Genomic DNA, 20,957 nt, shown 5'->3' with positions numbered 1-20,957 from the left:
GAAAGCAAAGGGTAATGGTGGAATGTTGCTTCTTGAACTGGAGGCCTATGACTAGTGGTGTGCCTCGGGGTCCGGTGCTGGGCCATGTTTGTCATCTCTCAATGATTTTGATGGAAACATGTGGCAAGATGGCCAAATTTGCAGATGATACAAAACTGGGTGATATTGCAGACAGTGAAGATGGATGTCAAAAATTGCAGCAGGATCTTGTTCAATTGGCCAGGTGGACTGAGGAATGGTTGATGGAATTTAATACAGAGAAATGTGAGGTTTTGCAATTTGGAAAGTCTAACATGGGCAGGACCTGCATAGTGAATCGAAGGGCTCTGGGGAGTTTTGTAGAGCAGAGGGATCTAGGAGTGCAGGTACGTAGTTCCTTGAAGTGGCATCACAGGTAGACAGGGTGGTCAAAAAGGCTTTTGGCACATCGGCCTTCATCAGTCAAGAGTATTGAGCATAGTAATTGGGAGGTCATGTTGCAGTTATATAATATGTTGGTGAGATCACATTTAGAGTATTGTGTTCAGTTCTGGGCACCATATTACAGTTGGAAAGGGTACAGAGAAGATTTACGAGGGTCTGAGCTATAGGGAGAGGTTGAGCAGACTGCGACCCTATTCCTTGGCGTGCAGGAGGATGAGGGGTGATCTTATAGAGGTGTTTAAAATCATGAGAGGAATTGATCAAGTAGACACACAGAGTCTCTTGCACAAAGTAAGGAAACAAGCAGCCAGAGGAGGTAGTTGAGGCAGGGATGATGGCAATGTTTAATAAACATTGAGACAGGTACATGATAGGACAGGTTTAGAGGGATATGGGCCATATACCTCTATGTGGGTCTAGTGTAGATGTGACGTGCTGGTTGATGTGTGGAAGGTGGGCCGAAGGGCCTGATTCCACGCTGTATAATGCTATGACAAAATGTAAATGAGATGTGCGGGCAAATTTTTTTCGTTATGGGTTCCTGAAGACTGAAGAAGGGTTTCGGCCCTAAACGTTGCCTATTTCCTTCGCTCCATAGATGCTGCTGCACCCGCTGAGTTTCTCCAGCATGAATATGTAGGATATGGATCACGTTCAGCAGATGAGATTAGATTTATCTTGGCATCATTTTTGGCACAGATATTGTGAGGCAAAGGCCTTTATCCTGTGCTGTACTTTTCTATTTTCTGTTTGATCCTCTGGTGCTGCAGGACATATCCTGCTGTGAATTAGGAAACCACTTCATCAAACTAGCTTGTTGAAGTCCCCGGCTTTGATGGGAAAGGCGTTGGGCATCTGATGTGCTGCGTAGCTCCTCCAGTTGGTCTGGGGTGGGATGCGTTTCACAGTCACAGGGTCATAGAGAGATACAGCATAGAAACTAGCCCTGTTGGCCCAGTGATTCCATCCACCCATTTACTCTAATCCTACTGTTATGTAATCTAATTTTATTCTCTCCATATTGTATCAGATTCTACCATTCACGTATACACAAAGGGTAAATTATCTACCCTTTATTAGCTTGTCTTTGGGACCTGGGGGGAAACCAGAGCATCTGGAGGAAACCTAAATGTTTTCAGGAAGAACTTGCGTATGCCACTGATAGCATTGAGGTTAGGATTGAACCCTGGTCTCCTATGCACCAACTCATGATGATGGAGGTGAATTTTCTTGGGAAGTAGAGGAGATGGTACTTCATTGCTAGATGTTCCAAGTGCAGGGAGAAGGAATTGGACAAGACCATTCTCTACAAAGAGTTTATCATGGGGCAGATGTTGCCGTGTCTCCCTTCCCCCAATAACACCATCTGGTCCATGCAATGAATGGCAAAACCTTTGTGCTGGAAAGCTCAGAATGGAGAACTGGGGGTGAGATGCATCTTTGTGAAGCAGAGCACACAGCATTCCCTCATGTCCCCTTTGGTAAAGTAATCTTGCCCTTAAGTTCTCAATCTTATTTTCTACGGGCTGTACATTGGCCTATTGGATGCTAGGGAGTTGTTGGAGTGGGTTGGGAGGGTTCGGTGTCCGTATTTCCCTGCACTGCAATCTCGCTTGCAGGCCACCCTGATAACCATATTTCTGGGCACAATGGACGCCTCCCTGGAGCTTTCAGTTCATGAACACACTGTATAGGCATCGGGGTTGAGAATTGCCCTGCCGAATGGGGACTCGGTTGCGATCAGTACATTGCAATAGCGCTAATCCATTCAAATGTAGTGTAGCTTGGAATGGAATAGTGGAATGGAATGCGTAAATGCCACATGTGACTAGGCACAGTGAAATTCTTTGCTTGTATACTCAATGTATACAAATAGTGGCCACCTACACCGCTCACAAAGTTACAAAGCATGCCGGTTCCTCCTTTTGTTTCCCCTCCCCCCTCTTGACTGTTTCACACTAATTTGTTCTGCTTGTTTTAACAAGTTCAAAAAGACTTTTAGTCTTGATCAGATCTGCTCCTTGCAAAACTCCGGCACAATCACACAGCCTGTTATAGTCTATAGTTTGTCTGAAGTTGTGTTTAATAGTCTGATGGCTGTGGGGAAGAGGCTGTTCGTGAATCTGGATGTTGCAGATTTCAGGCTCCTGTTCCTTCTACCTGATGGCAGCGGAGAGATGAGTGTGTGGCCAGGCTGGTGTCGGCCCATTTCCGTGGGTCCTTGAAGATGCTGGCAGCCTTTTTGAGGCAGTGCCTGTGATAGATCCCCTCGATGGTAGGGAGGTCAGAGCCTATGATGGACTGGGCAGTGTTTACAACTTTTTGAAGCCTTTTCCGCTCCTGGACGCTCAGGTTGCCGTACCAAGCCCCGATGCAACCGATCAGCATGCTCTCTACTGTGCATCTGTAGAAGATCGAGAGAGTCCTCCTTGACATACCAACTCTCCGTAATCTTCTCAGGAAGTAGAGGCGCTGATGTGCTTTCTTTATGATTGCATCAGTGTTCTGGGACCAGGAGAGATCTTCGGAAATATGCATGCCCAGGAATTTGAAGTTCTTGACTCTTTCCACCATCGACCTGTTGATATAAACGGGACTGTGAGTTCCCATCCTACCCCTTCCGAAGTCCGCAATCAGTTCCTTGGTTTTGCTGGTGTTGAGAGCCAGGTTATTGTGCTGGCACCATTTGGTCAATCGGTTGATCTCACTTCTATATTCTGACTCGTCCCCATCAGTGATACGTCCCACAACAGTGGTGTCGTCGGCGAACTTGAGTTCGCAATATGTCCGGCTACACAGTCATGAGTATAGAGTGAGTGCAGCAGGAGGCTGAGCACGTAGCCTTGAGGTGCTCCTGTGCTGATTGTTATCGAGGATGACACATTTCCACCAATACGGACAGACTGTGGTCTGTGAATGAGGAAGTCGAGGATCCAATTGCAGAGGGATGCGCAGAGACCCAGATCTGAGAGTTTGGTAACCAGCTTGGAGGGGATGATGGTATTAAATGCCGAGCTGTAGTCAATGAATAGTAGCCTGACATGTGAGTTTTTGTTGTCCAAGTGGTCCAGAGTGGAGTGGAGAGCCAGTGAGATTGCATCCACCGTCGATCTGTTGTGGCAGTAAGCAAACTACAGTGGGTCCAGGTGTTTGTCGAGGTACGAGTTGATTTCCGCCATGATCAGCCTCTCAAAGCACTTCATCACCACAGACGTTAGTGCAACTGGTCGATAGTCATTGAGGCACGTCACCTTGCTCTTCTTGGGCACCGGTATTACACTAGAGATAGCGCAGAGAAGAATTACTAGATGGAATATTTTGGTTATGAGATCGGACTGGAAAGGTTGGATTTATTTGCTTGGAGGGGAGGAAGCTAAGTTGGCTCTTGATTGAACTCGTAACCAAAGGGATAAATTTCCCAAGTGTCTAAAACCACAAGGCATAGGTTTAAGGGTGGAGAGGATTTAGAGGGAATCAGATGAAAATTTTTATTTTTGTAATCAGAAGCCCTCTGCCTGAGCGGTGGAGCAGAGACGCTCGGTATTGGAGGATATCTTTAATGGAGGGTGATTGCATTGGCCAATTGTCGCTGGGAATTATTTTACAGATACAATTTTTTGCATTCACAGAACAATAGAACACTTACAACATATTGTACTTACAACTCTGTGCTATAGGAAAGATGCCATTAAGCTGGAAAGAGTGCAGAGAAGATTTATAAGTAAGCTGAGTTTTTTGAAGAAGTAACTAAAGACTGATGAGGGCATATTAATAGACGTTGTCTATATAGGCATCAGCAAGGCATTTGAAAAGGTTCTGCATTGTAGGCTCCTGTGGAAGGTTAGATCGCATGGGATCCAGGGAGAGTTAGCCGACTGGATAGAGAATTGGCTTTATGAAAGGAAGCAGAGAGTGATGGTAGATGGTTGTTTATTGGACTGAAGGCCTGTGACAAGTGGTGTGCCTCTGGGACTGCTGCTGGACCCATTGCTGTTTGTGGTTTATATCAACAATTTTGATGAGAATGTACAAGGCATTGTTAGTAAGTTAGCAGATGACATGAAAGTGGGTGGCATCGTAAATAGTGAAGATGGTTATCAAAGGTTGCAGCAGGATCTTGATCAGATAGGCATTTGGGCTTTGGAATAGTTAATGGTATTTGATACAGATTAGTGTAGGAAGGAACTGCAGATACTGGTTTAAACCGAAGATAGACAAAATGCTGGCGTAACCCAGCAGGACAGGCAGCATCTCTGCAGAGAAGGAAAGGGTGACGTTTTGGGTCGAGACCCGTCTCAAACCAAAAGGCCACCCATTCCTTCTCTCCAGAGATGCTGCCTGTCCTGCTGGTTTACTCCAGCATTTTGTGTCTATCTTTGAAACGGACTAGTGTGTGCTGCATTTTGGTAGTGAAAGCAGGGCAGGATTTTCACAGTGAATGATAGAGCTCTTCGGAGTGTTTGTTGAGCGGAGGGATCAGGGAGTGCAGGTACATAGTTCCTTAAGTCACGTCACAGTTCGATTGGGTGGTCAAGAAGCCTTTTGGCACAGTGGCCATCAGTCAGCGTATTGAGTATAGAAGTTTCAATGTTACAATTGTCAAGACATTGGTGAGGCCACATTTGTAGTATTATGTCCAGTTTTGCTCACCCTGTTATATGAACGGTTGTTAAACTGGAAAAGGTGCTGAGATGATTTAAAATGATGTTGCCAGGACTCGAGCACCTGAGCTATAAGGAGAGGTTGAGCAGGCTAGGACTTTATACCTTGGAGCCCAGGAGGATGAGGGGTGATCTTATAGAGGTATATAAGATTATGAGGGGAATAGATAGATGCGCAGTCATTTACCTAGAGTAGATGAATCAAGAACCAGATGACATAGGTTTATGGTGAGAGGGGAAAGGTTGAATAGCAACGTGAAAGACAACTTTTTCTACAACAAGGGTGGGTGATGGGTATATGGAACTCGCTATCAGAGGAGGTAGTTGAGGCAAGTACTGTCACAACATTTAAAATACATTTGAACAGCTACATAGATATAAAAGGCTTAGAAGGATATGGGCCAAACACAGGCAGGTGGTACTAGTTTAGATGGAGCATGTTGGTCGGCATGAGCAGGTTTGCCGAAGGGCATGTTTCCATGCTGTATGACTGACTCTGTGGGAACATGGATAGGAAAGGTTTAGAGAAATATATGGGCTAAATGGGACTATCTGTGATGGGACATCTTAGTCGGCATTGGCGAGTTGTGCTGAAGGACCTTTTTCAGTGCTGAATGGCTCCATGACTCTAACTGTAAACAAGCAAGAGGGATCTTGCTGTGCTGGTTTGTGAGATGCAGTGGGTGAACCAGTAGCAAGGAAAGATTGAGTTTAATCTTTGAAATTTGGAAGAATGGGTTGTCATCACACCAAACAGATTCTAAGGTGATTTCATATTTAATTGTTTCCCCTGGATGTAAGTGGTATAAAGTGAAGCCCGTTTTTTGAGGGAAAGAGGTCAGACACAAGACAGATGAGAATATGTTTCTTGAAGGATTGTGAATTTTTGGAATTCTCTAGCCTGAGAGGATATAATTGAGGCCAGATATTGGAATTTAATAAATGGGTGGAGCAACTGTATGGCTTAAACCTATTATGCTGTCAAAATCAGTTTTGTGTATAATCATTGGACTCCATTCTGGGTCACGAATATTGCCCCAAGAGATCAATTAAGGTCTGCTTATTAAAATTCAGGAGAGAGATTAATTTAGGCATACAAAATTGAGGATGATTAACGTCACCTTAACTGGAGAAGAACCAATATCCGATTAGGCAGGTTTATTAGTGCTACACAGGTGGATTTAAGCTGGATTAGCAGGGAGGTGGGATCTTATTTATGACCGAGGCAGGTGAGAGGTTAGAAGTTGTTATGAACGGTGATGGGAGAAAGTACAGAGGACATTATGGTTAAGAGGGGGGCAGGACTGGCAGCTCAATGTTCCAGGGTGCATGTTGCTAAGGAGAGACAGGTACGGGTAAAAGAGAAGAGAGTGGTGCATTAGTGATTAAGGAGGATGTCAAGACGGCAGTGGTCAGAGGTGACATTTCGGACGGTTCGTCTAGTGAGTCTATATGGGTGGACCTGAGGAACATGAAAGGGATGATCACCTTGTTGAGGGTGTACTAGAGACCTCAAAGTAGTCCACGGGAATTAGAAGAGCAAATGTGCCAGGAGATTGCAGACAGTTGCAGGTAAGGTTGTCGTAGGGGATTTTAATTTTCCCAACATTGACCTGGAATGTCATATTGTGAAAGGTTTAGACGAGGTGGAATTTGTTAAACATGTACAGGAAAGTTTCCTCCGGCAACATGTTGAGGGTCTGACACTTGATTGATTTGGTTTGGGGAAATTGGGAGGGGCAAGTGGATGAAATGTTCCTGGATGAGCCTTTTGGATCCATTGACCACTATTCTATTAGGTTTAGATAATTATGGTAGGGACATAGTGCGCCCACGAGTTAAAATGCTAAATTGGGGCAAGGCCAACTTTGAGGGAATGAGCCAGGAATTCGCTCAAGTTTATTGGAGTATGTTATTTGATGGAAAAGAAAAGTCGGGAAAGGAATGTTTGTAAAAGTCTGCTGACGAGTTTAGGACATGCACGTCCCTGTTCGAGACAAGGGTGAGGAAGCCTGGTTGACAGAGAAATTGAGGCATGGGGCATGTATAGGCAGCCTATAAGTGTATCCCTGAAGGAGCTTTGGGAACAAAGGAGTAATCTAAAAATGGAAACAGAAGGGCAAAAAGGAGCCAGGAGATAGTTCTGGCAGATAGCATTACGGATAATCCCGAGATTTTATAAGCACAGAAAGGAAAAAAGAGTAATGGAGAGAGTGGGACCCCTCGGTAATCCGAGCAGTCAACTCTGTGGCCCCACAGGAGATGGGCAAGGTCCTTAACAAATATTTCTCCTCTGCTTTTATTGAGGAGAAAGGCAAGAGGATGGAGGAACTTGGGGTAGTCATGTGCTGATGGTCTTGACGTGCATGAGGACAGACAAATCTGTGGAGCCTGATCAGATATATCTGATCTCCCTGGGGGAAGCTAGAGAGGAAATTGCAGGAGCCCTCGCTGAGATTTATGAGTCGTCATTAAATATAGGCGAGGTGCCGGAAGACAGGAAGGAAGCAAACATTGTGCCTCTTTTTAAGAAGAGCTGCACGAAACGTCTTGGAACTACAGGCCAGTGAGCTTAACATCTGTGGTCGGAAAGTTGTTAGAGTATTCTGAGGGATATGACAAACATGCACTTAGATGGACAAGTTTGGGGATAGTCAACATGGTTTTGTTCCTGGGAGTTCATGTCTCACAAATCTGAGTTTACTGAGGTTGTGAACAAAAATGTCGTTGAAGGCAGTGCTGTAGACGTTATACATATGGATATTAGTAAGGCATTCGCCAAGGTTCCACATGATAAGCTGCTCTGGAAGGTTAGATCGCATGGGATCCAAGGGGAGGTATCTGAATGGATAGAAAATTGGCTTGATGATAGGAAGCAGAGGGTGATAGTGGAATACTGCTTTTCGGATGGGAGGCCTGTGTCTAGTGGTGTACCTCAGGGTTTTGTGCTGAGGCCATTGCTGTTTGTCTATATCAATGATTTGGATGAGAACGTATATGGCATGGTTAGTAATTTTGCAGAAATAGGTGGTATTGTAAATAGTGAAGATGGTTGTCAAACATTGCAGCAGGATCTTGATCACGAGGAATAGTTGATGGAATTTAATACAGAGAAATGTGAGGTTTTTGCAATTTGGAAAGTCTAACATGGGCAGGACTGACACAGTGAATGGTAGGGCTCTGGGGAATTTTGTAGAGGGATCCAGGAGTGCAGGTACGTAGTTCCTTGAAGTGGCATCACAGGTAGAAAGGGTGGTCAAAAAGGCTTTTGGCACATCGGCCTTCATCAGTCAGAGTATTTAGCATGGAAGTTGGGAGGTCATGTTGCAGTTATATAATTCGTTGGTGAGGTCCTTGGAAATATTGCATAGTTCAATCAAAATGAGTGTACTGTAATTATAGTTGCAAACGTAATTAATATTAAAGGTAGACAAAAATGCTGGAGAAACTCAGTGGGTGAGGCAGCATCTATGGAGCGATGGAATTGGTGACGTTTCGGGTCGAGGCCCCTCTTCAGACTGATTTTAATTAATTAATATTAAAATGAATTCATATAACATGCACTTGTGCAGAGACTATTCTATCATGTCCCAGAAAAGGTAAAGAATAGAAATATCATAATTAGCACTGTGGCAGAAAAGTTTAAATGACATAAATATAGAAACCTCCAATCATTTAGGCCGTTTGACTTTATGCATAATTAATAATATAAATGCCGTACTATTTGATTCCTTGCAGGTTTTAGCCATCAATATCTTGGGACGATTCTTGCTAAACAATGACAAAAATATTAGGTATGTTTGTAACCTTAAGCAGTTTTGTTAAATCTGTATATATTGACAACAGCCGAGTGTGTTTAATAAATGAGAAAAAACACTTTTGCTTAGTTTATATATAAATTGGGTTGTCCTAAGAGGCGTATTGGGTCGCTTGCTCTAAAACCAATCTTATCAATTTGTGGGATAACAGCATTACTCTAGATCTGTGGGCTACAGTAACCCTGAGACCTTGTATTGAATGTTGGACTGTTTTGTGCTTGCAAAAAATGTCCATATGGCCTGTGGTGCTAATTTTCCCCTGCAATCTCCAGAGTAGCTGATTTGTCATCAAGACTACTGGAGCACAAATATTGCATTAATTCATGTTATGTCATTTTCTAGAGGATGATCGTGCTTTTTTTAACCTGAGTTGAGAATACAAAAGTTAGCAGTGAAGTACAAGCAGCACATATTCATGTAGTTTTAGTACATTATATGATGTAACTGCATCATTAGCAGAGTATATTTCAATGTTTACCTGACAGGCGCAATGGGATTTCACCCACAGTTAATTAAATTTAAATTTATTGGAATCTAAATATAGATTAGTAAAAACATGAAAATGTGAGTCTAGAGATTGGGACCTGCTTACAGAGTATTCAAACATAACCTCCAGTAATATAGAGTCATACTGCACGGAAACAGGATCATCAGCCGATCATGTCCATGCTGACCAAGACCAAGCTGCAACTCCCATTTGCTCAGATTTGGTCCATATCCCTCAAAGTCCTTCATGTCCATGTACCTGCCCAAGTTTATTTTAAATGCTGTTATACTATTTACCTCAACTACCTCATCTGGCAACTTGTTCCACATACCTGCCACCCTTGGTGGAAAAGGTGTGACTGCGCAGGTTTCCTCTGGGTGTTCTGGCTTCCTCCCACATCCTAAGATGTGCGGGTTTGTAGGTTAATTGGTTTCTGTAAATTGTCCCTCGTGTGTAGGATAGAACTAGTGTACGGGCGATTGATGACTGTTCTGCGTGGACTCGGTAGGCCGAAGGGCTTGTTTCCACGCTGTATCTCTAAACTAAACATAGCAGTAGGCTTGCTGCCTGACATTGCCAGAGAACCCGGTTTAATCCTGACTGTGGGTACTGTCTGTATGGAGTTTGTATTTTTCCTGTGACCATGTGGGTTCTTGTCTGGGTGTGTAGGTTAATTGGCCTCGTAAATTGGGCCTGGTGCGCAGAATAAAACTAGTGTACAGGTGATTGCTGGTCAGAGAGGATTCGTTAGGCCAAAGGGGCCTGCTTCCACCCTGTATCTCTAAACCAAATCTTACCCCTCCCACCTTAAACCTATATCTTCTAGTTCTTGATTCTACTACCTTGGCAACATCCTCGTAAATCTTCACTGCACTCAGCTTTGTGCCATCCTTCCTATGGTAGGGTGACCAAAACAGTACTCCATAATGCAGCCTCATCAATGTCTGTACAACTCTAACATAATATCCCAACTTTATACTCAATACACTGACAAATGAATGCCAATGCCCCAAAAGCTGCCCTTACCACTCTATCTACAACCCTAACTACCTGTGACGCCACTTACACGGATCTATGTACCTATACTCCGAGATCCCTCTGCTCTAAGAAAGGTGGCGCAGAGGTAGAGTTGCTACCTTACAGCGCTTGGCAGCGCTGGAGACCCAGGTTCGATCCCGACTACGGGTGCTGTCTGTACGGAGTTTGTACCTTCTCCCCCGTGACCGCGTGGCTTTTCTCAGAGATTTTCGGTGTCCTCCCACACTCAAGACGTACAGGTTTGTAGGTTAATTGGCTTGGGTTTGTATACTTGGTATAAGTGTAAATTGTCCTCAGTGTGTGTAGGCTTGTGTTAGTGCACGGGGATCGCTGGTCGGCGTGGGCCGAAGGGCCTGTTTCCGCACTGTATCTCTAAATTAAACCTTCCAGGGCCCTACCATTCACTGTGAAGGTCCTGCCCTGGTTTGACTTCCTCAAAATGTAACATCTTGCACTTATCTGTATAAAACCCCATAAACCAATCCTCAGCCCACTTGCCCAGTTGATCAAGAGTCTGCTATAATTTTTAACAACTCTCTTTTTCCATCTACGATATCAGCACCTTCAGGCCATTTGTAGTCAATGTAGACAGCCTTGGCCTCGTCAACCTTTTGGTTACTTCAACAAAAACATAATAGATATAGTTAGTACATTGCAGTACTAGAACAGCCTCTTTGGCCCGAGATGTCCGTGCTGAATATTGCCTGCATGTGATGCATTTTTCTACATTCCCTGCATATCTATGTGCCTATCCAAAAGCCTGTTAAATTCCACTGTTGCATATGCCTCCATCAGTGGCAGTGCAACCACTACTTTGTGCAAATAAATAGCATCTCCTTTAGCATTTCTACACTGGGAAAAACATTTTGACTGTCTACCCTGTCATAATTTTATATACGTTAAAATGTTTAAGACAAACCATATCCTATTTCACAATTCATAATTAAAGGCAAAAAAGTGATATTCACTTATTTGTTACTGCAATTAGATCTGTGATTATTACAAAATGTGTTCATTGTATGCTTAATCACTACATTTGTATTGACTCAATAGCCCTAATTACACCCTTCACCTGTTGCATGCTCATTTTGTGTTGGGTTTGTGTTTGGATCAAGCTGACCTATTTTGAAATGTATATGATTATTATGAACGATATTAAACTTACAGAATTTTTCTTTTCCATCATCGTAAGGTATGTGGCACTAACATCGCTGCTCAAAACTGTCCAAACAGATCATAATGCAGTCCAAAGGCATAGAAGTACAATAGTGGACTGTTTGAAGGACTTGGATGTGTCTATTAAACGGTAAAATCACTGTCTTGGAAATTTGAATATTGTATATTTCATTTTCCCCACATGCAATATTGTTATGCAGTTATTACAAAGTATTAGCCTGTGATTTTGCTATCATAAGAATAAATTCGTGGATCCAGTAATGCTTTATGGCTAATGAACTTGGTTGTCCAATCCGAAACATTGCCTATCGATTCATTCCACAGATGCTGCCTGACCTGCAACAATTCCTCCAACACTTTGCTTTGCTCAACATTCCAGCATCTGCAGTTCTTTGTGCCTCTATTTTGTACTCAGTTCATTACAATTAAACTATGCTGTGATGAGCATTTAGTCAACAAATATCGAACGCATTGTAGAATTAACTACTGCACGATTTTGATGATCTCATATTTTGAAATATGCTAAAGTTTACTGAATATAAAGTTTGTGCACTGATGATATAATATTCTTGTTTTGACATCTGTGCAGTGAAAATAATTATGAAATTCACCATTACTGGTTCAATACACCTGAAATGTAATTTGCTTATTTTGCTATATAAAGGGCCTGTCCCACTGTACGAGGCAATTCAAGAGTTCTCCCGAGTTTTTCCCTGATTCGAACTCGGAGAATGTCCATAGCGGGTCCATAGGAGTTCGTGGATTTCTCGTAGCGGCTCGTACGAGTAAAAAGTAACAATTTTTTTCACCACGAGTATTTATTTACTCGTGGACATTTTTCAGTGTTGAAAAAACGTCACGTGTTTACCGGATTTCCCGAGTATCTACCGTTACTCGTACGAGCCGCTACGGGACATTCACGAACTCCTACGGACCCGCTACGGACATTCTCCGAGTTCGAATCGGGGAAAAACTCAGGAGAACTCTTGATTTACCTCGTACAGTGGGACAGGCCCTTAACAGAAACTCTATATTAGATTCCTGGAGGTGTGGCTATGAATGTGGCTAACCCAACACTTTATAATTTCCAAGATAGACACAAAGCTGGAGAAACTCAGCCGGACAGGCAGCATTTCTGGAAAGGAGGAGTGGGTGACATTTCGGGTCGAGACCCTTCTTCAGACAGTCTGAAGAAGAGTCTCGACCCGAAACGTCACCCACTCCTTCTCTCCAGAGATGCTGCCTGTCCCGCTGAGTTACTCCAGCTTTTTGTGTCACTCTTCAGTTTAAACCAGCATCTGCAGTACCTTCCTACACAGTTTATGATTTCAACAATTGTCATGCTAGAAAGTCTTTCTGTGTATTGAAATAGCATATAAAACTGTTTTCTGTATTTGTCTGTTTAGGCGTGCAATGGAACTGAGCTTCGCTCTTGTAAATGGGAATAACATTAGAGGAATGATGAAGGAATTACTCTATTTCCTGGATTTATGTGATCCTGATTTCAAATCTGATTGCGCATCGAGCATCTTTCTTGCAGGAGAAAAGTAAGGCTTGAAATTCTGAGTGCTGTACAAATGCATTGCCAGTTTGATACTGATTAAGTACAAATATTAGATACCCGAAAACATCAAATTGTGCACTTGTACAGTTTTGTGGGAATAAATATAAGGTTAATTTGGGCCTGTTTCCGTGCTGTAAGTCTAAAGTCCAAAGTAAAATCTAAATTTGTGTACAGATATTATATTTTGTTAATTGTTAAATTGGTTGTCACCTTTGTGTATTGCATTCGATATTGCAGTGTTTTGTAAAATTTGTTATTGCTGATTGTCCGCTAGACTCCGTGAAAGAGCGAGTTAGTTTCAAATACAGCGCTCTTTACTATAAGCTAAAAATGAGTTTTTGTTACTGTAAGCTAAATATACTAAAGGCTGTTAGTTACATAGTTTTATAGAATATCATTGCACAAGTGTCGGATCAAAGCAGTTGCTTGTCAATTTAAATGAATTCCTGAACTGTAACGAGCAGCCTGTGTTCTTAAAGAGACAATGGTGTGTGATTACTGTGGGGACACTCCGTCCACTAGAACCAACATCCATTATAAAGAGATCGTGAACAAGAGTAGACTGTATTGTCCATCTTTCCTTTTTCACCCCATCCTCCGTTCCGATGCATCCACAACTTCATTACGCCCCCTTTGCTTCTCCGTTAGCCTGCTGAGTTCATTCAGCAGTTTATTATTTTGCCCCAGACTTTGCCGTTACAGATCTCTCATTTAGCTGTTGCTTTTCAAGCTTTAGTGACTACCCTTTACTGCAAAGAGAGTTGGCCTCTATTTTAAATAGTCAAGTCCTATCTCAGAGCAGTAACCCATAATTATTGATTAGCATACAAAAGCATATGTGAACTGTCTTGACCCTTCAGGATCTTTTATCATTTGGTAAATCCCCAGAAAAAGTGCATCATTTTTATTACCTTCAGATTTATTTGCTAACAAATACCATTTTGGCATTTCAAATATGAGTGTGGATGTTTTCTTAGGGGTTTTAAGTTCCTTTGGACCAAGTTTCTTGAGTATTTTAAACTAGTAGCAATTATTTTTGCATTAAGAATTTTCACTTCATACCTGTAATTACCAATATAGTTTCTCTCAATAAAGGTATTTGCCAATTGACTATTTAGCAAGAATATAGCTTGGGCAATTAAAGGAATTGTATTGATTCTATTGGCATGAAAAATTCATTTAATTCTATTTTTCTTAATTAGATATGCACCATCCAAGAGGTGGCACATTGACACCATCATGAAAGTCTTAACAACAGTAGGTATAGCCTTGGCTTAAGCAGCAGCATTTATTTTGTGAAACATCTATGTGTTGATAACTTTTGGGGTCTGTGCTCTAAGCTCTGGTCTCTTGGATTGAATTTGTCTTAATTTCTGTAACCGTTGCGTATTTTTAACTAGGTAAATGTCTGAAGGAAAAGATGGGCCCTGGGAAGACTGCAATGCGCAGTGTAGTTTTGTATTATTTGAACAAAGATCCATTGCAACCATTATAATACTTTGACATCTTTACCTAATTTCATAGAAATTCAATTAGAGTGAATTTTATCTCATATCTTGAATTATGGGGAGTGATTTGTGGATTCTTGCAGGGCACGTTTCGGCTACCTGAGTAGCCGTAATGTGGGAGTCACCCGTATAAACTTGCCTAGGCCGTTTCACTACGTTGTTTGCTGAGGGTTCATATCATGGTTATTTTGTCTAAGCTGCCTGCAATTTTTGATCATCGAGCTGAAGCTTCTAACTCTGGGGAAACTGAATTTTCAGCATTTTGAAGGTAGTAATAGGAAGTTAATAATCCATTTAGCTTTAATGTAAACTAACAATAACAATGATGGCAAACCAAGAAGAAGCATAGAACATACACCTTTTTTCATGCCGTATGATTATATAACTCTATAATAGTAACCGCACACAAACAGGACATTCGGCCCACAATGTCTGTGCTGAAATTGATGCCCTTCATCCCTGCATATCCATATATCTTCCAACAGTCTGTTAAAGGCTACTATCATGTTTGCCTCAATCACCATCCCAGCAGCCCTCTCCAGACAGTCAACATCCTCTGTGTAAAATAACATTTGTCCCCCACATCTCCTTGAAACCTTGCTTCTTTCACATCACAGCTATGTCCTCTAGTATTTGTTATTTCCATCTGGGAAAAAGTGTCTGACTGTCCTTCCTATCTGTGCCTCTCATAATTTTATATACAGTGCCCTCCATAATGTTTGGGACAAAGACCTATCATTTATTTATTTGCCTCTTGTTCTCCACAATTTGAGATTTGTAATAGAAAAGATCACATGTGGTTAAAGTGCACATTGTCAGATTTTAATAAAGGCCATTTTTATACATTTTGGTTTCACCATGTAGAAATTACAGCAGTGTTTATACATAGCCCCCCCCCCCCCCCCCCCCCCCCCCCCCCCAATTTCAGGTCACCATAATGTTTGGGACACAGCAATGTCATGTAAATGAAAGTGGTCATGCTTAATATTTTGTTGCATATCCTTTGCATGCAATGACTGCTTGAAGTCTGCGATTCATGGACATCACCAGTTGCTGGGTGTCTTCTCTGGTGATCCTCTGCCAGGCCTGTAATGCAGCTATCTTTAGCTTATGCTTGTTTTGGGGGCTAGTCCCCTTCAGTTCTCTCTTCAGCATATAAAAGGCATGCTCAATTGGGTTCAGTTTGGGTGATTGACTTGGCCACTCAAGAATGGACCATTTTTTGCCTTTGAAAAATTCCTTTGTTGCTTTAGCAGTATGTTTGGGATCATTGGCTTGCTATAGAATGAACTGCCGGCCAATGAGTTTTGAGGCATTTGTTTGAACTTGAGCAGATAGGATGTGTCTATACACTTCAGAATTCATTATGCTACTACCATTAGCAGTTGTATCATCAATGAAGATATGTGAGCCAGTACCTTCAACAGCCATACATGCCCAGGCCATAACACCCCACCACCGTGTTTCACAGATGAAGTGGTATGCTTTGGATCTTGGGCAGTTCCTTCTCAACCTACAAACCTGTACGTCTTTGGCGTGTAGGAGAAAACTGAAGTTCGTGGAGAAAACCCATGCAGGTCACGAAGAGAACGTGCAAACTCCATATAGACAAGCATGCGTGGTCAGAATCGAACCCTGGTCTCTGGCACTGTAAAGCAGCAACTCTACTGCTATGCCACTGTGCCACCTATATATCTATACTCATTGATCTCTCTGCTCTACAATACGTTCCAGGGCCCTATCATTCATTATGCCGGTCCTGACTTGTTTTAACTCCCTGAAACCCAACACCTGGATCTGCATTAAATGTCCATAGCCATTCTGCAGCCCAGTTCCCAGCTGATGAAAATCCTGCTATAATTTCCTGTTATCTCATTTAAGTTTGGAGTACAGCTACTGTCAATAAAGATTTTCACAAAGTGCTAACCAGAGTTGTAAAACGTCTTTGTTTTTTCTTTAATTTCAGGCTGGAAGTTATGTAAGAGATGATGCAGTGCCTAACTTGATCCAGTTGATAACAAACGGTGTTGAAATGCATGCCTATACTGTACAGAAACTTTACAAAGCAGTCTGGGAAGACATCTCTCAGGTATATATAAACAATAAGAAATGTGAAATTTGAGCATGATTGTGATGACCTGTTGTGCTGCTGCAAGAATTTAATTGTTCCGTTATGGAACATTCTTGAAGTGCCAAAAACTAAATTATATTATGAATTGAAGTGAACTTTGGTGTTTTAGTTTTCTAAAACTTAAGTGCCCTCCATAATGTTGTGGGACAAAGATCCATCATTTATTTATTTGCTTCTGTACTCCACAATTTGAGATTTGTAATAGAAAAAAATCACATGTGGTTAAAGTGCACATTGTCAGGTTTTATTAAAGGCCATTTCTGTATGAAGTAATGAAAACGTCATTTAACTTCATATAAAGTTCTTTAATATCTATATAAAAGTCAGACACTGGGCAATAGCCTGCGTGTAGTTTCACATTCTTATCAGCCCGACTTGCCGCACCAGCTAGACGCATTCCACAAGATGACACGGTGAAAACCTGGCATGGATCAGATCAGCAATATAGTAAAACCTGACATGGATCAGATCAGCAATATAATGATTGATTTACATCCTCCTTTAGCTTCTGCCTCATCAACTGAAACAATAAGCATGTGAAAGTGTAACTAATAACTACAGCAAAGCAAGGCAGAATAAAGTAACGTAAAGTATGATGAAGTAACTGTATGCTTTATATCTGGGGTTAGGCTTGCAGGCCCGTCTTGCACGTGTCCGGTATGGCCCCTCTGTGGTACTCTTTACAGGTGATGCCACCACTGGCACAAACTTCACAGGTGATTTCTTACTAGGCGATGTATCAACCGGCACAGGCTTCACGGGTGTTTACTCGACGGGTGGCTTTACGGGTGATTTCTCCACCGGCACCAGCCCCGCAGGTGGTTCTTCCACTGATGGATACAAGCTCCTGATCCCAAAACTGCTCACCGTTTGCTGTCACATGTCTATCATTTAGAAGAGCATTTCCGTCTTCTGTCCACATCATGTCGTCCGTCTCATCCGAAGGATTGTATGGGATTTGCTATGATGGCAGCATTCTTCATCTCATCTGTCCACAAGACCTTTTTCCAGTACTCTGGTTGCTCTTTTAAGTACTTCTTGGCAAACTGTAACCTGGCCATCCTATTTTTGCGGCTAACCAGTGGTTTGCAGTGTAGCCTCTGTATTTCTGTTCATGAAGTCTTCTGTGGACAGTGATCATTGACAAATCCACACCTGATTCCTGAAGAGTGTATCTAATCTGTCAGACAGGTGTTTGGGGATTTTTCTTTATTTATAGAGAGAATTCTTCTGTCATCAGCTGTAGAGGTCTTTGTTGGCCTGCGAGCCTCTTTGCAATTAGTAAGCTCACCAGTGCTCTCTTTCTTCTTAATGATATTCCAAACAGTTGATTTTGGCTGATGTCTCTAACAGTTTTATTCTTGTTTCTCAGTCTCATAATGGCTTCTTTGACTTTCATTGGCACAACTTTGGTCTTTATGTTGATAAACAGCAATAAAAGTTTCCATAGGTGATGGAAAGACTGGAGGAAAGACTAGGTGCTGATAGCTCTCTTATACCTGCATTAAGGAAGCAATTAAACACACCTCGGCAATTATAAATGCCTTTGAAGCCATGTGTCCCAAACATTATGGTGCCCTGAAATGGGGGGAACTATGTATAAACACAGCTGTAATTTCTACATGGTGAAACCAAAATGTATAAAAATTGCCTTTATTAAAATCTGACAATGTGCACTTTAACCACATGTGATTTTTTTCTATTACAAATCTCAAATTGTGGAGTACAGAGGCAAATAAATAAATGATGGGTCTGTCTCAAACATTATGGAGGGCACTGTGAGTTGTAGTTATTGACGCTGTTCAGATTAAACAGTTTTTTGATAGAAGTGATTAATGATTAATTACCGATGATTAATCTTGATTAAAGTGATTCAATTGATAAGCTCTCTTCTCTATAGGTAGTAGTAGAATAGGATGGTATGAAGATTCCTTGCTTTGTAATAAATGCTTGGTAACTTTTCAGCCAGTTTATCCAGTAGAGCTAAGCAAAAACATAAACGTAATCAGTCGGGTAAATGCATTCAGAAAATTTAAAACAGCAAAATGTCGAATAACTGGATTGACTTTCAAGGAAAGAAGTCAGACGTTTGGTACAACTTTCTTGTGAACAAAAACTGTAGGAACTTAGTGAAGTGCCAACATTGTGAAACAACATTCAATTGTCAGCCCCATCATCACTCAAAGATCACTCACCTGGAACACAAACATGCCATCAGATTTGGCCTAATGTCTTTAAGCAGGTCAGTTGGCATTCCATCCTTCACAAATCGGAGAACGATTCTTTCGCATTTCAGGAAGAAGTCAACAGAAACCCATGAGTTTGTTATTGCACGTTTGACAGCTTTTCACAGAATTCCGTTTGCAACTTTGGCAGAAAGTGTTGACATCAAAAGTGACTGGAAGGCACAAGGGCTGAAAATCAGCAGGAACTGAAGGAAATACTGGAATCAGGGGACCACGTTTCTGGGGACCACTTTAGTTGAGCGGATCTCAAAGAGAAATCAACACTACATGTGTCTCAATATATATCTTACTAACAAGCTCTTTGGCCTTGGGGATATAAATCAATGGTTCAATGCCTGCTGATAAAGAATTAAAACATGTAGTCAGGATGACCACTGATGGAAACTGGGTCATGAAGAAACAGTAAAAATCAGGCATTTTCCAGCAATTGTATCATTTGCATAGCATTCACAAGAAACGTTCACATGCAACTATTCTGTGATTGATGTGTTGTATAAGTGGATATTTAACTGTCTGCTGATGGTAGTGAAGACGAGAATGAAGAGGACATCTTTGAAGAGATGTTTGAGGAGTCTGATGATGAGGACAAAGGCAACGATAAGTCCATCAGCGAGTGGGTTGAAGATCAATCCATGGATGCTGATGGTCAACGTCCAGACAACATTGTGGTATTGATCTGAAAATTCTGACAAATTGTGAGTTTTTCCACGACTCACCCGTGAGAAATGATTTTCTGAAAAGTCTAATCAAATCTGAACAAGGGAATAAGATTACATTGATCTTTGACTGCAAAACCTGTTAAAATTAATTGTTGGCTATGCTGAGGTGGTTTCTGGAACTGAAAGATGGCATGGTGCTTAGTGAGATTTCATCCAGCCATCTTTACCTGCCTGAAATTGAATTACAGCTGGCACCTGATTTTGGTGAAAGTTTGGAATTGGTTGAAATGAGTGTCCTCACCCTTGGACGCGTGATTACAACATAGTCAAAGCTGACAAAATAATTGATTTCATGCTGACCAATCTGGAGCAGCAACCCGGTGATATCGGCAGAAAACTGTGACGCTATTCACGTCAGGATTGAGCAGAAGAAACTCGGGCATTTCAAGACTCCTCAGGTACTTGGATGATCCAATGGATTGTGAATCTGCCTGGAACTCCTGACTTGCATTCCCACCAACAAATGATCTTGTCAAAATTGCAAGAAACGTTCACATGCAACTATTCTCAAACAAAGAAGGAATTAATTGATGACGATGGTGAAGAAGATAATAACCAATCTGAGTCCCCTGCGAAGCAAAGTAAATCTGAAGATCTCGATGCCATCCTTTCCATAAAGAAATCTGAAGAGCTCGATGCTATCCTTTCCATTAATCAGCCGATGCCAATGGAGTCATGTTCAAACCCACTAGACATTTGGAGATATTGAAGTGAGAAATGGCTGGCCTGGAAAACACATTGAAACGCCCAAGCACACTTGAAAAACTTTACAGAGCACTCATGACAATTCCTCCTAGCTCAGTTGAATCTGAAAGATGCTTAAACGCTGGCCTCTCACAAAATTGCACCCATAATTGAGTGATGAGCGTTGATACCTTATGTTTTTTGAGATCTTACCTAATGACAGTTTACATTTGTGAAATAAAGTTAAATTTGCCAAGAAAGAATGAATTTAAATTTGAAAATTACAAACCTTTTGAAAATTAATAATTTTAATTGGGGCAAAGTGATTAATGAATGATTGATAACTTTTTCAAAATTAATCAGTTAATCGAAAAGCAGTCCTAGTAGTTACTTAATCACTGAGTTAGATACTTCCTATATAAGCAAAAATCATTGCCAAGAAAGTTAATGACTGATATTTTAGCACTGTAATGGTAAACTTTTAATAGGTTTGTCTTAGACT

General features: G+C 41.6%; 1 protein-coding gene across 2 annotated transcripts in view; it reads left to right on the top strand.

Annotated features, from left to right (window-relative positions):
* Positions 1–20,957, top strand: part of ap1g1 (adaptor related protein complex 1 subunit gamma 1) — a 140,495-nt gene that overhangs the window by 67,848 nt on the left and 51,690 nt on the right. For both annotated transcript variants that reach the window (XM_033035631.1, XM_033035630.1), the window contains 5 exons: positions 8,823–8,878; positions 11,620–11,733; positions 13,010–13,150; positions 14,370–14,424; positions 16,642–16,764. In XM_033035631.1, the coding sequence (XP_032891522.1) occupies positions 8,823–8,878; positions 11,620–11,733; positions 13,010–13,150; positions 14,370–14,424; positions 16,642–16,764 (489 nt within the window). The remainder of the gene's footprint in view (positions 1–8,822; positions 8,879–11,619; positions 11,734–13,009; positions 13,151–14,369; positions 14,425–16,641; positions 16,765–20,957) is intronic.

This window comes from Amblyraja radiata, chromosome 17 (assembly GCF_010909765.2).
Source record: "Amblyraja radiata isolate CabotCenter1 chromosome 17, sAmbRad1.1.pri, whole genome shotgun sequence".
In the NCBI taxonomy this organism is placed as follows: domain Eukaryota; kingdom Metazoa; phylum Chordata; class Chondrichthyes; order Rajiformes; family Rajidae; genus Amblyraja; species Amblyraja radiata.
Note: the sequence above shows the minus strand (reverse complement) of the source record. Positions and strands in the feature narration are given on the sequence as shown.